This window comes from Medicago truncatula, chromosome 6 (genome assembly GCF_003473485.1).
Source record: "Medicago truncatula cultivar Jemalong A17 chromosome 6, MtrunA17r5.0-ANR, whole genome shotgun sequence".
NCBI classification, from domain to species: Eukaryota; Viridiplantae; Streptophyta; class Magnoliopsida; order Fabales; family Fabaceae; genus Medicago; species Medicago truncatula.
The window spans coordinates 37,662,641-37,684,549 of NC_053047.1; the positions used below are offsets into that span (position 1 = coordinate 37,662,641).

Sequence of the window (21,909 nt, forward strand, 5' to 3'; positions counted from 1 at the left end):
TACGATGTAGAGGATTCTAACATCATCAATATCAAATGATTGAACCCTTTAAACCCTTTTAATGATAATCATTCCCATCATACAACCTTGAAATTCTCTATTTTCTAACACAATCTTCACTTTCTGTATTAACCATATGCTCATAAACCAAATAATAAGAGAGCAACTTTTAATTAAAGTTTAAATCATGGTTGAAGTAATTTCGACCAGACTTTGTTCCTCATAAGACCGAGCTTTTCATAATTAAATGGCTTGTTTAGATCCACGGTGTAACTGAGTTTCTTAAGTCCCAAAGGCTTTCTTAATGTAATTTTTTGAATTAACAATTCTTAGGTTTTGGAAATGGCACGTTTGGTGGATACCCCACCGTACTTCTAAACAAATACTAAGTCATTACACTAAAAAATGGAATTTGATTTGATTCAAACTCATGCTTCAGAGTATCTTTAATTATTTAATTCGATAATTAAAGATACAACAAACAAATCCTAGAGACCGGTCTAATGTCATGTAACTTGAGACTTATAAGTGTTCTACTCTTTAATGTTCAAAATAACATTTGATACGTGTTTCTCGCGTCCCAAATCAAAATTAATTTGATTTTAGTGAAGCTACTACAATCAATAGAGTCATGTGAACACACATTTTTGCTCTCCTATTGTATAAACAAATAGAGCCTCGCATTTCAATCCCCTAAAAATTAACAATTTATGGTTTGGACAATTTCTAGATTAGTCGGTCCTGGGTCGAGATACCGAGGCGATGGGATTAGTATTCGGTTAATTTGAGATTAAAAAAAAAAATTAAAATTTGTACCAAAAAATAATTAAAAAATGAAATAAAACTAGGGTAAAGAAGCTACTTAGAATCAATCTCACACACTCAGACACACCACCGCACAGTTAAACCCTTCTTCCCCAACCGAGAGAACACACAACAAATTTCTCACTCTCTTCAATCTTCATTCGATTCGCTTCACTTCATCCATGGCAGGTAATTCATCATCTTCATTTCTTTTTCCAATTCACCGCATCTATATCCACATCCATTTTCACATTTTTTTTTATTGTATATTCTCTGTTTTCGATTTCTTCATCGTTCTTTGAATCACCGTGTTCATCAACGATTTTTCACTTCCGTGTTGTGAATCTTATCATACCTATGTTTATCATTGTTAATTTCTGTTTATTACGCTGATTTATTTGTTGCTGTGCTTATTAGGGTTCATAACGATTAATTTAGGTTTTAGTTACTATGTATACAATATATATTGCTTAATTTCGTTATTTTTGGTTTAATTTCACTGATTTGGATTCCTTGTGTGTGGAAATTAATTAGTATATTGTTTTTGTGGGGTTTGGATTTGCTTATTATTTATTCAATATTGCTTAATTTCGTTGTTTTTAGTTTGGTTTCAGTGAGTTTAATTCCTTGCATGTGAAAATTTATTAGTATATCGAGTTTATGAGCGTGAATTTGCTTAGTTTCGTTATTATTAGATTAATTTCAGTGAGGTGGATTACTTGTGTGTGAAAATTAGTTAGTATATTGGTTTTTGGTGGTTTGAATTTGAACAAATTTTTAGCTAATATGGAGGAATGATATTGCTTCATTATTAGCTTAACTTCAGCGAGTTGAATTGAATTCCTCGTGTGTGGAAATTAATTAGTATATTGTTTTTGTCGGGATTTGATTCGTAAATTGTTTAGCTAGGCTTGCACAATTTGGAGGAATAATAGATTTTAAGCTGTTTTGTTGGGATCTGATAATTAATTTCACTGAATTTGGAGGAATAATAGTATAATTTCGTTATTATTACTTTAATTCCACTGAATTGGATTACTTGTGTGCCAAAATTTATTAGTTTATCTGTTTTGTGGGGTTTGAATTTGCACATTTTTTTAGCTAGGCGTACACAATTTGAGGAGTAATACAATATAAGTTGTGGTGTCTTATAGGAGGACTTATTTGCTTTATGCTTATTTTTATGGTTTTGTGCTAGTAGCTATGTCTCGGGTGGTAGTAAATTTATTGTGACATTGAGCTGAATTGCATTTTATTGGGATTCTTAATGAGGCAATGCATGGTTTGATTTACAAATATTTTTTTTATCATTCATTGTTTCTGAAGAAAAATTGAAGTTGAAATAGAATTCATGCTTTTTCCGGAAGTAATCGTATTGAGATTTTTTCGAACTTGGAGGTGTTGATGGGATGGGAATGTTTCCGTCATTTTTATTTAATAATTGTTAATTTACATCTTTGTTTTTTTGTGGCAAATGGTAGATATCGAGGAGGACATCCGTTCTTTACAGCTTGAGTCAGCAGGTAATTGAAAGGCCTACTGATATTTTATTTATTTATTCTTATAAATTCTTTATACTATATATCAAGGTTGCATGTTTTGGTTGCCTTTAAGTCATTTTATCTAATTTTAAAAAAAATAGAAAAAAGAAGTCATTTTATCCAATCTTTGATGTAGACATAGCAGAAGACAGCAATGGAGTTGTAAGTCCAGATGATGGAAAAACAGAAGTTGAGGAATCTGCTAATACACAACAAGGTTGGTAGTAGGAAGTGGTTTGTTTTTTGTTTGTGGTATTTTACCTCTGTTAAAAACTTATTCATGACAACATCCGTCTTTTTCTCGTTTTTTCAGAAGTTGAGGAACATATTAATGCAGATGAAGGTTGGTAGGAAGTGGTTGATTTTTTGATATTCTTCTTCTTTTGGTACAAAACTTAATCAGGACAATGTGCAATGTGTACCATTGCCATACTTTAAAACTATTTATTTATATACCGTTTCTGCCATTTTTCTGTGTTTTATACTTTTTTACTTCTGTTTTGCTCTCATTTACGAAATTTACTTTCAGCTATCTTCATATTTTCTAGAATAATTTGCATGTGCTTCGTACGTACAGTGATAATGTGTTGTAGTAACACCTTTTGTTCCTTCGCTTTGCACAATCAGTTAGGAACTCAGAAAATGGTTAAATTGGAAATTTAATGCTACCTGTTATGAGGACCAACAAATATTATAGAAATTGGACCGGAATACATATACATTATTTTTTCCTTCTATTTCTTTTGCCTTCTTAGATTCTAGTATTTTTGAGCCTATTATTAATTGGGAAATGCTGACAAGTGCCCTTAAGGCATTTGATAAGAAGTTTAAAATGGAAATTTTATCTTGGGATTTGTGTATTCAACACATTGAAACATCAAAGAACAACTTTTTCTACATGAAAGTTATCAATTGTTCCCATTTTTAAATCCTTAACAAGTGTCCTAAGCACACACTTGTTAGCAAGACCCTTATTAATTTTATTGCAAAATTTATATTTGTTACTTGTTAGTGTTTAATTGGATTTCGTTTGGAACTCGATGCATCTTTTTCTATATCCCATTGTGATTTTCTTACATGCTCTTCTTATCTTCAACTCGTCAGCCATTTGAAAATAATGGTGAAGTAATTTCATGTATTCTGCAATAGAATTTTACTTGCTTATAGAACAAGAGCTAATGAAAACTGCATCAGCTCTGTTCTAGATTGTTTTCTTGGTGCTCGCTATCTATCTTATTTACCTTAATACTGCATTCCATAACATAAATTATTGATAGAGTTTATATTAAGAAAGTTACCCTGGTGGTTTCAGATCCTAAGCAAGAGGTTCAAGAACAATCTATTAAGACTGAGATAAAAGGTAACAGATAAGTATTGCATTTTCATTTATGTGATAATGTTTATCTTGTGATTTTAATTTCTGTATCAAAATTAAGCAGCTCATGGCTAACCAAGACATTGATTTCCATTTTTCTGTTGTTGTTACTTTGATGTGTATTGACAGATAAGGAAATTCCTCCGGTGCAAGATGAAGAAGATGAGGAGGATATATTATCTAAGAAAAGACATTTAAATGTTGTATTTATTGGTCATGTGGGTAAGTTCATGAATTCTTAAGGTTCCTTTATCGTTATGTATTAGTAGGAGTTCTTCCGTTCGTTTTGTGTGGAGTTGTTCATGAAGTGTACTGTCATATGTGTATCATCTGATCTGATTATAGGATTTAAAGGCGTAAATTTTGCACTTTCCCTCCTCTTGTGCAATGATGTCTTTATGGTCTATAATTATCACAGTATTCCCGAATTTCATCACTATTCTCTACATTCTTTATGTATTTCCAACTGAGTTGTGTATGGAGTTCGAGAGTTCATATAATTGGTCTAGTTGCAATATTTCAATTTTAATATCTGATTAACAAGAGCTCTCGTTTATTGTGTTCATTAATACCCTCATTCAAAGTTAAGATGGTTGAGGAAGTCTAAGTTTTAGAGCATTGGAGATGATAAATGTTAATGGATTTTTAGATGCCTTAGGAGTTAGGACTTAGGAGGATATATCGTAAGCTAATAACTGATTTAAAACACCTGAAGATAAATCAACTTTATTATATATAAAATTTTGTATTTTCTTTTTACTGTATTATATATGCTTAAAAGTGAAGCTTAGACACAAACATGGATGTTAGATGTGTATGTGTATGTGCATGTGTTAAGGAGTTCAATGACCCAAAAATAGTCGGATATGGGCAAGTGCAACCCAACCAGGGCCCTAGGTTTTGACAAGTATATTCTAGAAAGGATAGGAAGGGAATTTTTCAATGTAAAAGAGGTGAGTGTTAGCTGGCTTAGTTAGTTATGGGTCTCAGGAACGATTACTTACGGGGAGAGTATAAGAGGTAGTTAGTTGGATGTGCAACTAATACTTATTGAGTTATTGTTCTTCAGCATCATATATATATTTTAGACATTGATTGCAAACTACGATAGGACTTACATAAGCTGCATCTTGTTTCCAGATGCTGGTAAGTCTACAACAGGAGGCCAGATACTTTACCTCAGTGGCCAGGTTGATGAACGGACAATCCAAAAATATGAGAAGGAAGCCAAGGACAAAAGTAGAGAAAGCTGGTAAGTTCATTTATCTGCGTTTCTTGATTGTGGATGACACATTTATTTACTTCTGCTTTGCTGCATCAATCAATATTTGTTTAGTTGTTTTTGTCATTAAGGCAATGCTCTTCTTAGAACTAGTAGGAGTTGTGATTGTACATTGGTTTGGTTTACTGCAACACGGGGTCTTACCCTGTTCTTGCAGTTAATAGGTTTACTGATATATAGTTTTGTTGCATAAGGTTATAGAGCCAAACCAATTACTTTTGTACTGAAATTGGACAAGTAAAACACTATTGGGCCAAAATCAGTCTGACACAACTTTTTGTCATTAAGGCAGTGCTCTTAGAACTAGCAGGAGTTGTGATTGTACATTGGTTTGGTTTACTGCAACACGGGGTCTTACGCTGTTCTTGCAGTTCATAGGTTTACTGATATATAGTTTTGTTGCATAAGGTTATAGAGCCAAACCAATTACTTTTGTACAGAAATTGGACAAGTAAAACACTATTGGGCCAAAATCAGTCTGTCACAATTTTTTGGACAACAATCTGGCCAGCCTGATCAATGTGATTCGAAATCAGGGCATCATCCTGATTGTTTAAATCAGGCCCGCCAGCTCAAATTTATTGGACTAAAATTGGTCCAATCAACCTCTTGTGGCTGGAATTAGGCCAATCAACCTCTTCTGGCTGGAATTGGGCCTGCCAGTTAGATAGATTATTCGGGTTGAAATCGGACCATCTAGAATTTGTTCATTCTAGGTTTTAAATGCCCCCAAATGACTTTTCTCGAAGGAGTAACTTTTTGTTATACTAATGGAAATGTAAACCAAACATGTAGCAAACTCAATCACCTCTTTTCTTTATTTGGGCCAACCAAACATGTACATAAGTACCAAACTTTCCAACATAACTTGAGGAGATTATTTTAGTCCTATAGAGATGACTTCAACTTACACACCAAACCAGCATATCACTTCTTCAGGATGACCTTGAACAAATGAATTTTTAATGTCTCATTAACAAAGCAATAATTGCTCAATGTGATTCCCTAAGAAGCCTTTGATAAGCACTTTCAAAGAATATATCAAGCTTCGTGTCCTTTGGTTCTATTGTGATGAACAGGGGATTTTGTGACAATAACACTGTATTCACTATTTAGAATATCGTAAAATGTGTTGAGTGCTGAAAAGAATCTGAAGCTCAAGGAGTTAGGAGTGCATCCATTGAATTTCTGCAGCTGTGTTAGCTAGGCCTCCGTATCCTGTTACAGTATGGGATTTGGCCACTCAAGCTTGTTTATTTGACCGTCAACCAAGAAACTTAATCCGGTCCAAAACAATGATCTATAAAGAGTATGTTCTTGCAAGTAATTTTCACCAAATTTAGGGAGTTTACTGTTGGGAACCATGGGATTGAGATTCCCTTTGCTTATGTTACATGAGCTTTCTTCGGTAAGTCTTGAATATACTTTGATGAGAGAATAACAGAGAACCATCATGAAGGTACTTGATTTGAATTCCAAGTAAATACTCAAAGATTCAACTGTTGCAGGGAAAATTCTGAGATATAAGGTTAGAAATCAAATTCCAAATAGAGATTAGTGAGTTGTCGGTAATTATAATACCATCAACATCAATGAGAAAGGTTTAAAAATCTATGAAAGGTTTCAGAGAAATCGAAGCCAAGATGTTGATGAAACCCTTCAGCCACCAACCAAGCTTTGCATTTATTTATTGAATCATTAGGTTTTTCCTTAATCCCAAACACACATATTCACAAAAAAAAATAAAAAAATCCGAACTCACATTTGTTGACGATTGCATGCCATCTTCTCTAGAACCATTCTTCTGTAGTTTATTTATATGTTTTTTTCACATAGTCAATGTGTTGCTTGCAAAATGTTTTGAAAATCATGCCTTTTATTAAACTGATGAAGAAATTGATTCATGGTTGAAAGGTTCATCTATTGTTTACTGTGGTTGAACTGGAATATATGTTTTTTTTTTGGGTACAAACTGGAATATGTCTTCGAATATACGGTGTCATTTGTTGGCCGACTCTGCTAGTGGGGAAGGCTTTTGGTTGTTCTTGTATAATGATGAAATATAAATATAATAGTAGGAGTATTGTAAATAAAGGATAGTCAAGGTCTTGAATGGATCGGCTAAATGGTGTTAATAAGCAGATTATGGAAAATTAGTATTAACACTGAAAATGGACCATGGATTGGAGTTATACTCCTTGATTAAGAGAGAGAGAACAAACTTCTCTACTCAGCCAAAAACCGCCCCAAACCAATTCCTAACTTTCATATGCCCTTTTCGGCTTTGCCTCCCTTTATATATAATTCTTCCTATATCCTCTCTTGATTCTAGAATCTTCTCTCCCACTCCTTTTCCACTTGTCCCATTTTGTTATTTCCCCCCGATTACTAATTAGGCTTATCACTTGATTGTGGGTCTAATAGGTGTCGATCTTGGTTGAACTGACTGGTCAAGCTTTGTTTTCTTGACAATGGGTCACAGGTCACTCAAACTATTAAAGTGTAGGATGCGGTCATATTGTTCATTTTTTATGTTAGGCGAACTTTTTTGGTTTGGGGATCATAGCTGAATGTGTATGCTTGAATGCATCTGTTGATTCTAGTTAATGATTTGAAATTTAAATTATAGGTATATGGCCTACATAATGGATACGAATGAGGAAGAGAGGGCAAAGGTATGAATGAATCTGCTGATGAATTTTAAATATCTCATTCTATTTAATGTGGTTTTCATTTTTACTCGTTAATTATATATTCTTATATAATCAAGAAAATGTTGTGCTGATTGCAGGGAAAGACAGTTGAAGTTGGAAGAGCACATTTTGAGACGGAGACATCGAGGTTTACGATTTTGGATGCACCGGTGAGTATTTGCATCATTATTTTTTCAGGAATTTTCCCCTACCAATGATGATGGTTATTAGTCTCGGTTATCAGTCTCTCGTGTTAACTCAGAATCATAGTAGTTTTCAACTCTAGGTACTCGCTTACAAAATCATCTCCGTGTAAACTCGGGTAGATTTGCAGAGTTTTATAGACTTGCATGAAATCACAAGTTTGTGGATGGTTTCCGAAGCCCAGCATGCAACAGCCAAGCGATAAAGCTCTGTGGTGGACAAAATATTAATTTAAGTTGTAGTCGAACCTGAATCCACAAATGCATCCAACATCCTAATGTGAATAAACCCACAGCTCCCAACAGTTCCCAACATAAACAATACAGAACACCAGAAATCATGAACAGAACATGTTCCAAGTTTGTAATAAACCCAACGGGGCAACAAGATGAAAGAACCCCACTCTATTGAGCTGAAACCTAGTTCTAACAAGTTGAATCCAAGCCGGCCTGGATATTATTATTTTTTATTTAGGTTCTATAGTATTAATTTGTGAGCTTTGCTTAGTTGATGTTTCTTTCTTTTTTTATGGTCGGTTTCTTCTCGCTTCTAAAGGATGCTTCTCCATTTATTTCTTGATGCTAGAGATCATAAAATTAAAGAAATCTATTTTCTTGACTTCACCAGGGAGTAGACAAAAATGTCCCTGAAATTGCACATTGTCGGTCATTTTAGCTACATGTTACCCTCTAGATAGCATTTTTAATATAAGATAACAAATATGAAAACCATTTGTCATTCATATGTGTTTTTCAGGAGCTTATTTGATTGAGACTTATTTGAAATTGCTGCTAATGGAATCTAACATGTACTAAAAAGACCATTAGTTTACAAATTCAGGGACATTTTTGTCAATTTCTATTTTCTTGGGACGAACATGCTAGCACCCTAAATTTTCAAATGCCAACTTAGGTAGTCACTCCAATTTATAGTTTTGAATAGTTAATGGTCTCATGTTTATTCTGGTGGTTTGACGTATTCTTTTGACCTCTTTTGCTTGTGTCAATTGATGCTCTCTCTCTCTCTCTCCCCCCTTCTGTTAATTCAATTTATTATATGAGCAACTGTTTAATATTATTATAAACTGCAATGCTTCTACAGGGTCATAAGAGTTATGTTCCGAACATGATCAGTGGTGCATCTCAAGCTGATATTGGAGTATTGGTTAGTTGATCTTTGATGTGTGACACTTTATTGATCATCAATAGATGCTTCTTGACAATCATTTGACGAGATATCTGTGTCTGTATCTCTATGTTGCATCAATCAGGTAATTTCTGCTCGAAAGGGAGAATTTGAAACTGGATATGAGAAAGGTGGTCAAACCCGTGAACATGTTCAGCTTGCAAAAACCCTGGGTGTGTCTAAGCTGCTTGTTGTTGTTAATAAAATGGATGATCCTACAGTGCAGTGGGCAAAAACTAGGTACTCTTTCACTCTAAACCTGGCTTCAATACCAACTCCAAGTGTTTTTATTACAAATGTAATGGGTTTTCTGTTTCTGTGCCCTAGGTATGACGAAATTGAGTCAAAGATGATACCATTTCTTAAGCAATCGGGCTACAATGTGAAGAAAGGTATGCTGGAACTTTATTTTTGACTTTCTGTCCTATTAGGTTTTATTTATTATGCATGGACACAATACGAGTATCGGATATATTACGTATCTGATACGTTGATACATTGTTCCTCAAGAAATATATGATGTGATGCATTTATTTATATACATATATAAAATATATTCACAAAATACGGTAAATATATTAGTTCTTATAATTTATTATAGAAGTAGGATAGTCTCCTACAAGAAGTTGCGCTTCTATTGGTTTATATAATTATTGCATCTCTGTAATGAAGATCCATTTTCAGTAAAATCAGGAACTGTTTTCTCTCAACTGGTTAACCTGTCCTCTAATCAGCAATGAAGTAACACCGCTTGATTGGTTTTAGCAATTAAGGACTGAGATTTGGGGGCGTTCAGGTTGTGCCACTGCCACATAAGTTTATTTTTTCCTTTTTCTTCAAGCCATGTCTTTACCAAATGGGTTCAAATTGACATTTACACCCTTACAAAAAGACAAAAGGTTTTAAAATAAAAGGATTTGAGGAACTTTCTCCCGAAACCCTAATAGTGGACACGACAGCAGTATGGGGCCTCAATATGTGGCCACAACAACCGCTATTGCTGATGGTGGCTTGCTGGCCAAAAGCGTTGCGCCGAACCCTACCACTACTACACTATTCTGCTATTGTGGTGCTATTGACAACATAGGTCCTTGGGGGCAGGCTTTTAGAAAAGTTTGTGTAAAAGATGGTCTGTGAAAGAAATATCTCTTTTATAATAAACTTCTGGTATATAGTCTCATTATTTACTAGTCTCAGACCAGTTTTGGTTGGTTGTGAAGGGAAATTATTGTTATTGTTGTTGTTGTTGTTGTTATTATTAAGTATTGTCATTTATTTACCAGATGTCCTGTTTTTACCCATATCTGGGCTAATTGGTGCAAACTTAAAAACAAGAATGGATAAAAGCATTTGTCCATGGTGGGATGGTCCTTGCCTATTTGAAGCTCTTGACTCCATTGAAGTTCCTCTACGAGATCCTAACGGTCCTTTCAGGTATGGTGTGTCTGAACTTTGAACATTGTGTTGCTTCCTTATCCCTCTCAAATGTCCATGTGTGTATGTAAGCGCGCACACACATATGTATTTGTATTTGTGCATTTTTAAAAATCTGACTTTGTTGAGGTTTGATATTTGCTTCTAATAGGATGCCTATACTTGACAAATTCAAAGACATGGGAACTGTTGTTATGGGAAAAGTCGAATCTGGCAGTATTCGTGAGGGAGATTCCTTGTTGATTATGCCAAATAGGGTGGTTTATTTTATCTTTTATTTTATTGATTTTTTTCGGGGCAATTATGAACTTCGTCCTTTCTTTTCTACTGCTTTTGATCCCCATCTGAATGTGATTGCTATTAATCTGTAGGATCAAGTGAAAGTTGTTGCTATATATATTGATGAGACTCGGGTTAAACGTGCTGGGCCTGGTGAGAATTTACGGGTTAGAGTATCCGGTGTTGAAGAAGAAGACATATCAGCTGGGTTTGTCCTGTCTAGTACTGGTAAGCTTTTGCTGTGCTATGAAAGACGTGTCTAGCATATTTTTTGAGAATATTTTAAAAGGAATTTTATTGAATGAAAGATGCTGCATAAAATGTTAGAGCATCCACAATGGTGTGCGTTTTGCCTATTTAGCATCAAGTTAAACATGCACCCCATTGTGGCCCTCTCTCCCCCTCTCTCCAATTTTCGTGGGCCCCATTTAATATATTATATTAGTATGAATGAATTTTATTTAAGTGTAATGATCTAGTTATTTGTGGGACCCATTTTATATTTTTTTGAGGTGTTGAGTTGGAGAGATTAGATATTCATCACAAAATTATAAAATGAGTGATGTGTAAAAGTGGGACCCATTTAAGCACCTAACATGGAGAGCTCCATTGTGGTTGCTCTTGCACGATTATATTACATGCAGTATGTAAAAACTAGTGGTGTGTCTCCTTGTTCATTTATTACTTCTGCGTGTAATATTAAGGTAAGTTTTATTTCCCCTTCCCCATATTTTTTTAAAAGGCAAGTCTTAGAGTAGTGAGCCATGGCATGAGATGTTCAAACACACTACTATTGTATCATCATGTTGCAGATTTCTTTAAGCAAGTAAAACCTTCTTTCTTTTTAGTAATTGGGTTGGGAGCCTAGGCTTAAATTCTGGTAGGTTGACATTCCTTCGACAATGGTGTCAGAAGGGACCTGCTTCCAATTTTCCCTGAACAAACGTCCTAGCCAATTCAATATGTGGGACTCTTTACTTTTAGATTATGGCTGTGTTTACATGGTTGTGCATTTGCTAATTGGTTGTGTTTTTTGTTCTGATCTCAGCAAATCCAATACCCGCTGTTACGGAGTTTGTTGCCCAGCTGCAAATTCTTGAATTGCTGGACAATGTACTTACTCATCCTCTCTCTCTCTCTCTCTCTCTCTCTCTCTCTCTCTCTCTCTCTCTCTCTCTCTGCATTTGGTTCTTTTACAACATTTCTCTCTATTGATCTTGTACTTCTATTGTATAAAATTAGGCAATTTTTACTGCTGGGTACAAGGCTATTCTTCACGTCCACTCTGTAGTTGAAGAGTGTGAGGTTATTGAGCTCATATCTCAAATTGATCCAAAGACAAGGAAGCCTATGAAAAAGAAAGTTCTCTTTGTGAAGAATGGTGCAGGTGTTGTGTGCCGAATTCAGGTACATGCTCCATTGTAAATTTGGATACAAATTTGGTTTAACAAATAATTATATTGCTATACTAGGGTTTTCTAGGGATATTAAAATATTTAAACTCATAATGATCACGTGGGGTGATTGTTGAGTTTCAGATAAAGGAATTAGTTGCTTATGGAATGGTCGTTTTTTTTTTTTGCAATACCATTAAGCTTTATTTGATTTTGTTTTGGAAATGTTCTTGCAGGTTAATAACTCCATATGCATCGAGAAATTCTCTGACTTTCCACAACTTGGGAGATTCACTCTTCGTACTGAAGGTAATATTTAAGAAAGGATGTCTTCTTTTCTGTCCAACTATTCCTTGTAATTATGCTGAAAGCACATCACTATCTCCTGCAGGAAAAACTGTTGCAGTGGGAAGGATCAATAGTTTTTAAATTTAAACCACAATTTTGACTTGAGGTAAATAATATCTGAAGTCCATTCTTGCATCTTTTTAGTAGTAACTTTTATGTCATACATGATGGTCCTGCTTGCTTCTTTTAGCGTATGTGGCCTGGTTCTCTTGATAACTCCGGCCAGTATCTTTTCGACATAGCGTATGTGGCCTGAGTTGATCTCTGTTTGAAGCCTGAATTATTAGGTGTTGTTTTAGTCCTCAACTTGCCTACTTATAGCCTCATATGTGGCGACTAATTGCTTAATCATGGCACTCGTCGTGGGATGGCTGAGGATAGCCGTTCCCAATTCCCATTGCAAAGTCTGAGTGGGTTAGTGGTCGTAGTAGGGGGTTGTGGATCTGGTGAGATTGAGTGTCTCACGCACAATCCTTTCCTTGGCGATCCCTGACTTCGGAAAGAAAGCTGGGGGAGTGGGATTGATTGGGTACTGTGACTACCTTATGCTTTGTGATTCATCTTTTACAATGAGAAACTAGTTTTTGACTGGTTTACCACTGGGCTGACTATAATTCCAGTATTCATTTTTGGTTTTTTATTATTGTGCAAATTAGTTATTGTACTTATATTTCAGCAGGATATTAATTTGGACATAATGTAATTCCTGCATAGACAAATGGAGTTGGCCGCGTTGAGACGTAGTTTACAACATCAAATTTGAAATATATCCATGATGAATAGTAATTTGTTGCTGCCGGTACATGTGTACTTTTATGTGGCCTTATGTGGTCTTTGCTGCTTCAGTGTTTGTGGGTGACAACTTATCCATGTTTCACCCATTTCAGTTGTTACTTGAGAATATATACTAGAGTTGAGTTTGAAGGATTGATTTGGTAAAAATGAGTTTAAATGATTGATATTAAACATGGAGCATTATATTCAGATCATTATATTTTCTTAAAATTAGTGATGCTGGAGTTTTTTAATTAATGTGCAAAGCTTTCAATGACTATTTTTGAAATCAAGAATGTAGGCGAAAGTATTATTTAACATACAATAAAATGACAATTATATCTTTTGATGTTTAGTCATCATTGGTGTTATTACGAATTGCATCCGCCTGTGATGAAAGGATTTGATTGCACTGACTGCAGTTGAATTCATACATCAATGTGTGAAAATATAGTTCTATCATTTTCTTTTTGATCGATTAATCATTTTATCACATGTTTTGGGAGTTGAGGTATGCTTCATTTAGTCATGATCATAGATGCAGGATATGTGCCAAAAATATATCCAATGGCCGATAATTAAAAAACTATTGTCTAACAATTAAGAAAAACAAATCAAGTAATTCATGTAGGCTTAAATATGTATTTGATCCTTGCAATTAGGGGTCGTTTAAAAATTGGTCCCTGTAATCGCTAATCCTGGCAATTTACCCTTGCATTGGTTAATCATTTAAAATTTCGTCCCTCTCCCCACTTAATCACTGCCACGCCACATGAAATTCCAATTTTACCCCTGAGTTTTCAATTCTTTCTTCAATATTTTGTCCTCTTCTTAAGGGCAAAATTGGAATTTCATGTGTGGCAGTGATTGCCATGTCATCAAATTAGTGACGTGGCAGTGATTAAATTGGTCAAAGGACGAAATTTTAAATGATTAATGATTGCAAGGCTAGTTTGCAAGGATTAGCGATTACAGGGACCAATTTTTAAATGACCCCTAATTGCAAGGATCAAATACATATTTAAGCCATTCATGTATTATTCACATCCATTTCTGTTTTTTGCACACAACTCTTCCTCATCGCAGTTGTGTCAACTACGCTCATTGCCAGCCCCTCTCCCTCGCATTGCGATTTGTTATGCTTTGAACACTATTGTGTCTACTCAAACCATAAAAAGTTTAATACAACCCGTTGAATTTAGAGCAATCATGACTTTTGCCTAAAAAGAAAAAGGAACAATCGTGGCTTTGATATGTAGATGGAAATTTTGTGCAAACTACATCAATAAGATCTAGAAATAGTGGCTTCCTTACATTTTCAGCAGTACCGTGAATTCCTGCAGTTGCTCTTTGTTGGTTTTACATGCACACCTGAATTCTTGTGAATTGGATTGTAAATGTTTTTTGCGGTATGTTTTGCATCCATGATCCTGAATGGACTAAATAAAGCGTACTTGAATTATTGTTTTGGAGTTTGGTTGACTAAGGGGATTAACTTATAATTGTGCATTGTAGATATTTGACCTATGAAAATAATATAATTTTGATTTTTTGAAATGTATAATTTACCGTCACTTTTCACATTACAATTATCATATAAAAGTATTATATCGAACGTAAAAAGGTTTCTAGTTTAGTAAACATATTTAAAAAAGTAGAAAAATTCTATGATGAAGTTGTGAGAATGACTTTTTTAGTGAAGTTAAATGATTAATCATTGAGCATTTATGCATTTAATCCATGTCATGTTATAGTATAATGAAATATACTAGACTTTTGACCCATGCTATCGCACGAGTCTTACCAAATGAAATATAAACGAATAAGTTATAGCATAATGAATGTATAGTAACAAATAAAAGTAGCATGATAAAGTTTAAGTTTGCCCTAATTTAAAATAATGATAACAAATCGATAAGGTCATAGTCTAGTTATTGTTAACATTTTACATTCGTCAACTTACGTTACGAAATATTTCATGGTAAACGACATTTGATAGGTAGAACATTCTTCTTTCTTCTATATCCATATCAGATGCACCACTTAGAAGTCTAACATTTTGATCTTAATGCTAATAATTCTGATTTTCTCCTATTAATTGTGACGCTGTCAATTCCGTCACGTTTATTAATTACATTAATACGCATTCTGCATCTCATAGGTAAACGTAAGAGTCACATTAGGCAATAAAAATTTGGTCAATAAGAATTAATGTCATAATAAACTGTCAATTTAAATCTACTTTGCACTCTTTCATTAGTGTGACAGCATTTGCTACTCACATAGTGGTACTGAACACGTTAGAAATTATCATGCAAATGGTTTTTTTATCCATTGATAAGTGTCTGAAGAACTTTGTTCTAATTATGTATCTTATATGATTCTCATATTAGTTGGTGATTAATAAAGCAATCGAATATCCATTTGTTTATATATTCTTGTTTCCACTCTATGCATATGTAATTGTATAAAGTTCTAATCCTTAACAGTATCGTATCAAGTTTCAACCCTTATAATTATACAATACAGATGAAAAATGAGATTGGTTGACTTTATATCACACTAAGTCAAAATTCATTAGTGTATTTGATGAAATCTAAAGGAATGCCTTTTCTTTTTAACATCATCCCTTACCGAACTAACTTATAATACGATATTTGCTATTAAGCTGCAGCTTATAACAATGAAAACTGGATCTGTAGCAACAATTGTAAATCGTTTATAACACAAACGAAATCACGAGGATTGATAAAATACTTAGTTTGGATTACAAAACCATCAACATAAAAGCATTATATGATAACTAAAAGTACTTGCAACCAAAATAAAAACAATCCAACAACATTGAATGAAGATGCAATTTGAACAGATGCAAAATGCCAACAGGACCAAAATTGCACAAATGCAAATTACACGCAACCAATCTCAATTTTGTTTGACGGACTCAACCTTCACACGAACAATTTTGATCGTAATTGGATCCAATGGAGCTGTAAAAACATGAAGAAAAAAAAAGTTATTTTAAAGTCCGAATGAACACGCAAAATAAGCATCGAACATAAATAGATTACTAACCTTTCAAGGAATGCAACACCAACATGATTTCAACATCATGTTCATCCATTAGAGGTTTGATGATACATTGATAGAATTCGTTATACCTGTATATAAGCTGTAAACAAAGGAGGGTGTCAACGCGCGTGTATATATAGAGTGGAATGGAGAGTTTGAATCATAGTTATATGTGTATATGGAGGATGATGATTGGGTAGTTTGAATCTCATATTCATTGCATAAATGTATATCAAAGGTCATGATAGATGTTTGGGTGTTTAATGGTTAGTTGGGAGTGATAGAAGTCAACATTCTTGTAATTATTGTTGTAGGTATTTGTATTTATTATCATTCATGTTTGTCATTATTTGTATTTATTCTCATTCATGATCGCATTAAATGATAGTAAGGGAGGGAAAATTAGAGTGTTTAGGGCTAAATGCTAGCTTGACCCTTAGGGGGTTGTTATGGGATCTACGGTAGAGACGTATGGGGTTGTTGACTGACTTGATTAGGATTAACTACGTCTTCAATTGCATTCAAAGTGTGTTATTCGTTTTCAATTGACATTAATTAAATTATATGAGAGAAAATGAGGAGTTTGAAAATAGAGTTTGAATCAACGGGTGTGATCAAGTGTGAAAATAGAGTTTGAATCAACAAGTGAGATTAGATTAGCAATAAATATATGTTTAGGAGCGAAAAATGCTAGGGATTAGGGCAAATTAGGGTGAATTAGGGCAAACATGTTCGCTTCTATATGATATATCTACGGCTGAGAGTTTGAATCAACGGGTGTGATCAAGTGTGAAAATAGAGTTTGAACGGGTGAGATTATATTAGCAATTAGTGCAGGGCGTTGTTGACCGATTTGATTAGCATTTATTATGTCTTCAATTGCATTAACTAAGTTATATGAGAGAACATTTTCAGAGTTTGAATCAACGAGTGTGATCAAGTGTGAAAATAGAGTTTTTACGGGTGAGATTAGATTAGTAATTAGTGCAGGGGGTTGTTGGCCGACTTGATTAGCATTTAATACGTCTTCAATTGCATTAACTAAGTTATATGAGAGAATATTTTCAGAGTTTGAATCAACGGGTGTGATCAAGTGTGAAAATAGAGTTTGAACGGGTGAGATTAGATTAGCAATTAGTTTAGGGGGTGTTGACCGACTTGATTAGCATTTAATACGTCTTCAATTGCATTAACTAAGTTATATGAGCGAACAATTTTAGAGTTTGAATCAACGGTGTGATCAAGTGTGAAAATAGAGTTTGAACGGGTGAGATTAGATTAGCAATTAATACATGTTTAGGAGGGAAAAATGCTAGGGATTAGGGCAAAGTAGGGTGAATTAGGGCAAACATGGTAGCCAACCAAGTCTATCTTTTATAATAAAGGATGGTGTATTGTACATTTGCCCATAAGTTGTGTCATTATATCTTCACTTATTGCAATTGTGTTCATGATTAAATCAAAATTAAATATAGATTCCCATTAGTGCACTAAGATTGAAATTCCCCTTAATATTTTGTATGAGGACTAATTTGTAATAGGAAAATGTTACATAGACACCTTTTAATTGCATACACCCTTGTACACCCCATATATTAGGAAGAGAGAAGAGAAGAAGAAAGAGAAAGTGTACTTGTGCGGGGTCCATATGGCCACATGTCAGATTTTTGTGTGGGTGTCAAGGGGTGTATTGCCACCTAAGGGTGTTTATGTATCATAACTCTTTGTAATAAGGTAAAGTTCAGTTTTAGAGTGATTCACCAGCAGGACACTAGCTAACATGACATCAGCAATTATACTACTGGCTAAACAAAATAACTTTCTCAAACAAGTCAATTTTCTGATTGAACCGTGGAAGCGCCCTTTAAAATATTGTATAATTAAGGATTTAGATTTTTGAATTGCACATTATCAACCGTACGACAAAATAGCTTATCATTTGTAAAAAAAAAAAATTATCAATAAAAAAACAATATTCCTTAAAAAAGACAAAAATAACATAATTACAGAATATTATTAAATTTATCTTTTTTACTATGTAAGTTTTTTTTTTTTTTTTGACAAACTACTATGTAAGTTCATATTATTAACTGACAAACTAATAGAAGAACTGAAAGGCCGAAAAGGGTTCTTAAAAACAGATAGAAATATGACACTAAAGCTTACTGTTTGTAACATTGATAAGATGGCATCTATCCTGCATCAGTAGATAAACAAATAGCAATAGATAGTGATGATTAAATGGAAATGTGGAATGTGGAAAAAGGGTCTGCATACAAAACATTCCTAAGTCACACTTTATTAACGGTTGTACAAAATCACTAATTATTATATGTAAGTTCAAGTGCTGCACTGATACATGCAATCTCTAATCTCTCCTATTGAACTTTCTCAAGATTTTGATGTATAATCCCCTATAAGACATGGATACAATTTTGTGCAATCATAGTTGACACGAACATCAAACAATACACTGATGCATATATAACAATAATAATATAAGAAATGAAAGCAATTAAATATACTATATGTGTTAGTGTAGTGTCGGTTTCGGAGATCAGATACACCTTTAATCTAAAGTGCCGATGATACATGGATCATACTTATAACTAAAAGCAAATATACATGCTTATTACTTTAAACAAGCCTAACATCTGGATTTCTAATGGTCTTTAGCCACATTTCAGCCATGATTCTTGATGAAATGCTCCACAACAAATCTTGCCCTTTTACCAATGCATGTTTTCCTTTCTTCCCTGCCTTTCCTAAACCATATTCAATCAACCATTGCATTGAAGTTAGCCTTTGTTTCTCACTCTCCCAAGCATTCTTCCTCCCACCACCACTCCTCACCTTAAAACCTCCCACATGCATGCTACTTACTTTGAACCTCTTCTCCTCATCATCTTCATCATGATCATCACCCTTTGTGTCCACATTTGTTGTATGAATTAACACCATCATAGGTCCTCCAACTGCTTCATATCTTCGTATTGGATCTCTCAGTTGAACAACAAACATTAATGTGATATTTGATAGTTCATCAATATCAGAACTTGCATTAGTGTTTTTAGAGCTTTGGTCTCTAATCCAATCCTCAAGTGAAATAGCAGAACTCAATAGATCTTTTTCTTTGTTCCCTTCTTTGACTGAAGAAACTTCAAATGGAGCTTCTTCTTCAGCTATGCCAGCTTGAATTTTCAATGCTTCAATAGCCATGAACTCAATTTTCTGCATTGTAAAGGCTAGAATTTTCTCTGCAGTAAGTGGAATGTCATCAACATTCCAAATTCCTGTCGAAATCCGTTCCTGTCTTCCTAAACTCATTGCATTCGCCATGTCTTTCAATGCCGAAACTATCCGTGCAGCGCTTGAACTTGCTCCTTCTTTGTTTCTACCTTGTATTATAGCAGAAGCTATGCCTTCAAAAGCAATCTGTTCAGCAGTTTTACCTATCAGTTCATCTATTGGCATCAATGAGAAAATTTGAGAGGTGAGTTCATCAAGATCAATTGCAGCCAGTTTCTGAAACAACTCTAATCCATTTAAGGTGTCTTGTGATGTTAACACAAAAGGCTTTGACATTTGCATTGCTAGCTTTGGAGTATCGTTTCGAGCTACATAATTGTCTAAAGGATTCATAGATGCTAAGTAGCCTCCATCTCTTGTTTGAACCACACAACCTAAACCTTTTCCAAGGTCAGGAAGATACACTTGAGAATTAGATTCTCCATATGATGAAGAATTATCATCATGTTCTTCAAGATGCAAAGGTGGAATTTCAGATTGGTTAAGTTTGTATAATCTAGACTTTTGATCCTCAAGCATATGAAGAAACTCTCTTGTAACATTTTCTTCATCAGAATCCAATCTTTGTGATTCCGTGTCAAAATCTTTGCTTTGTTCTCCCATCATGGATTCAAGAGCCTTTATCTGCTTAGAAAGTGAATCAAGCTCATTTAATCTTGTTAAGTGCAATTGATCATGGACTATTTCCTTGACAATTTCACTTGATGCTGATTTCACTTCTATAGATTTCTCTGATCCTTCTCCTTCATCTTCTTTCTTCTCTTCAACTTCAATTCCTCTATCAACAACCTCGAACTCCGGAAGATCAAGATCCTCCACCTTTTCTTTGTCATCAACACGTTTCTTAGTAGATGGATATGAATGATGAACTGGATTTGGATTTGGATCATCATCAAGATTCAAATCATCGATTTCTTGAATATCTTCTGCTAATCTTCGCTGTGAAGGAGTCCAAGCATCATTTCTGTTTGTGATTCTTGGACTAGGCATGCTAAACGATGTCTTGGATCGTCGTCGAGCGAACGTAGATGTGAGGTTTTTGAACCTACTACTAGGCTTCAAATTCTCTTCATTGTTATATATTTCAACTCCTCCATCTTTCCCCATGACTTGAAATCCTAGTTTCACAACCAACTCTCCTCCTTTAGCTTTTCCTTGCAAACTAAAGCTTGTTTCCCACTGCCTAACTCGATTTCCTTGCCGGTTTTTCTCGATTGATTCTTGAACCAACTGGCTTAGATCCACTGAGTTTCTTCCAAAATCAAGCTCTTTAGCATCAACTGCAAAAAGGTATATCCAAAATGGTCTTGGCTCAAACTTAAGATTTTTACCATTACCTTGTTGATTGCAATAAACATGACACCTTAGAAAAAGTGTTTCTTCAAAATCTGCAGCACCTTGAGAAACCCTTGATGGCATTGTTTGAACAGCACCATCTTTATTCTCTTTCTTTCTAACACAAACAGAAAGTCTTAATCCATTCATTGATGAAGGAAGGGATTGAGCAGTGAGAATTTCAACAGAAAATAAACAACTTATTTTCTGCTTTCCAATATGAGAAATAGCCCTAATAGGTTTCCAATTCCAAATCCCTTTCTTGTTGTCACCTGAATTTGTTGTTTCATATTCAAACTTATTGTTTTCTGATTGAGTTGAGGGTGACTTGCCATTGGCATCTTCTTGATTTGTTTTTGATTTCCATGGAGATAAGGACATGCGGCGCGACCGAGGTTTGTTGCTGTTTTTGTTGTTATCAAGTTTAGCAGTGTCATTATCATCTTTAGCAGATGGAACAAAAGGAACTGAGGTTCTTGGAAGAGCTAAAGAAGCTGCTCTTCTAGCTGTTGTGTGTGATTGGTAAAGGGAATCACTTAGAGCCTCTAGTTCTTCAAGGAGCTGAACATTGGAATTTCTCTTGGTAGAGTTATCAGCTGCCATTACTAGGGAATGAAGAAGTTGTTGTAGCAAAAGAAATTGGAGATATTATTAATGATTATGTCACAAAAAGAGAAGAGAGGAAGAGTTTTTGGAACTTTGATGATGAAGGTTAGTTTAAAAGTAGGCTTGAGGTTGGAAGACGATAATATACTTTCTTTCTTTATTTTTTTTTTAAAACTCGGTATTCAATTCAAAAACCGACTAATCCGAGGGGACCAATGACATTAGGGGGAATCAAACCTGATACCTTAAGAGGATCACACTCAAAAATCCTAAG

General features: G+C 34.5%; 2 protein-coding genes across 7 annotated transcripts; one reads left to right on the forward strand and one right to left on the reverse strand.

The window, feature by feature from the left end:
- Nucleotides 1-840: 840 nt before the first annotated feature.
- Nucleotides 841-13,569, forward strand: LOC25496771 (eukaryotic peptide chain release factor GTP-binding subunit). 6 transcript variants are annotated; one of them, XM_024785985.2, is made up of 20 exons: nt 841-993; nt 2,286-2,327; nt 2,482-2,562; nt 2,659-2,688; nt 3,658-3,705; nt 3,850-3,942; nt 4,861-4,972; nt 7,632-7,677; nt 7,794-7,865; nt 9,001-9,063; nt 9,170-9,324; nt 9,412-9,476; nt 10,368-10,518; nt 10,670-10,775; nt 10,890-11,025; nt 11,846-11,910; nt 12,040-12,204; nt 12,428-12,500; nt 12,583-12,645; nt 13,216-13,569. In XM_024785985.2, the coding sequence occupies exons 1-19, from the start codon at nt 987-989 to the stop codon at nt 12,618-12,620; spliced, it is 1,548 nt and encodes a 515-aa protein (XP_024641753.1). In that variant the 5' UTR covers nt 841-986; the 3' UTR covers nt 12,621-12,645; nt 13,216-13,569. The 6 variants fall into 6 exon arrangements, with proteins under 6 accessions (XP_024641753.1, XP_013452927.1, XP_039691058.1 ...); XM_013597473.3 differs by having other exon boundaries at nt 13,219-13,569; XM_039835124.1 differs by having other exon boundaries at nt 13,254-13,569.
- A 5,453-nt stretch (nt 13,570-19,022) lies between these two features.
- LOC25496772 (protein PLASTID MOVEMENT IMPAIRED 1) lies at nt 19,023-21,632 on the reverse strand. The gene has a single exon (XM_013597474.2). The coding sequence runs from the start codon at nt 21,630-21,632 to the stop codon at nt 19,023-19,025; it is 2,610 nt and encodes an 869-aa protein (XP_013452928.1).
- Nucleotides 21,633-21,909: the final 277 nt, after the last annotated feature.

Coding starts and splice junctions, on each gene's coding strand:
- LOC25496771 (XM_024785985.2), top strand. Junction 7,678..7,793: donor ATGAGGAAGAGAGGGCAAAG/GTATGAATGAAT, acceptor TGCTGATTGCAG/GGAAAGACAGTTGAAGTTGG. Junction 10,776..10,889: donor TGTTGATTATGCCAAATAGG/GTGGTTTATTTT, acceptor ATTAATCTGTAG/GATCAAGTGAAAGTTGTTGC.
- LOC25496772 (XM_013597474.2), bottom strand. CDS start 21,632: ATGGCAGCTGATAACTCTACCAAGAGAAATTCCAATGTTCAGCTCCTT.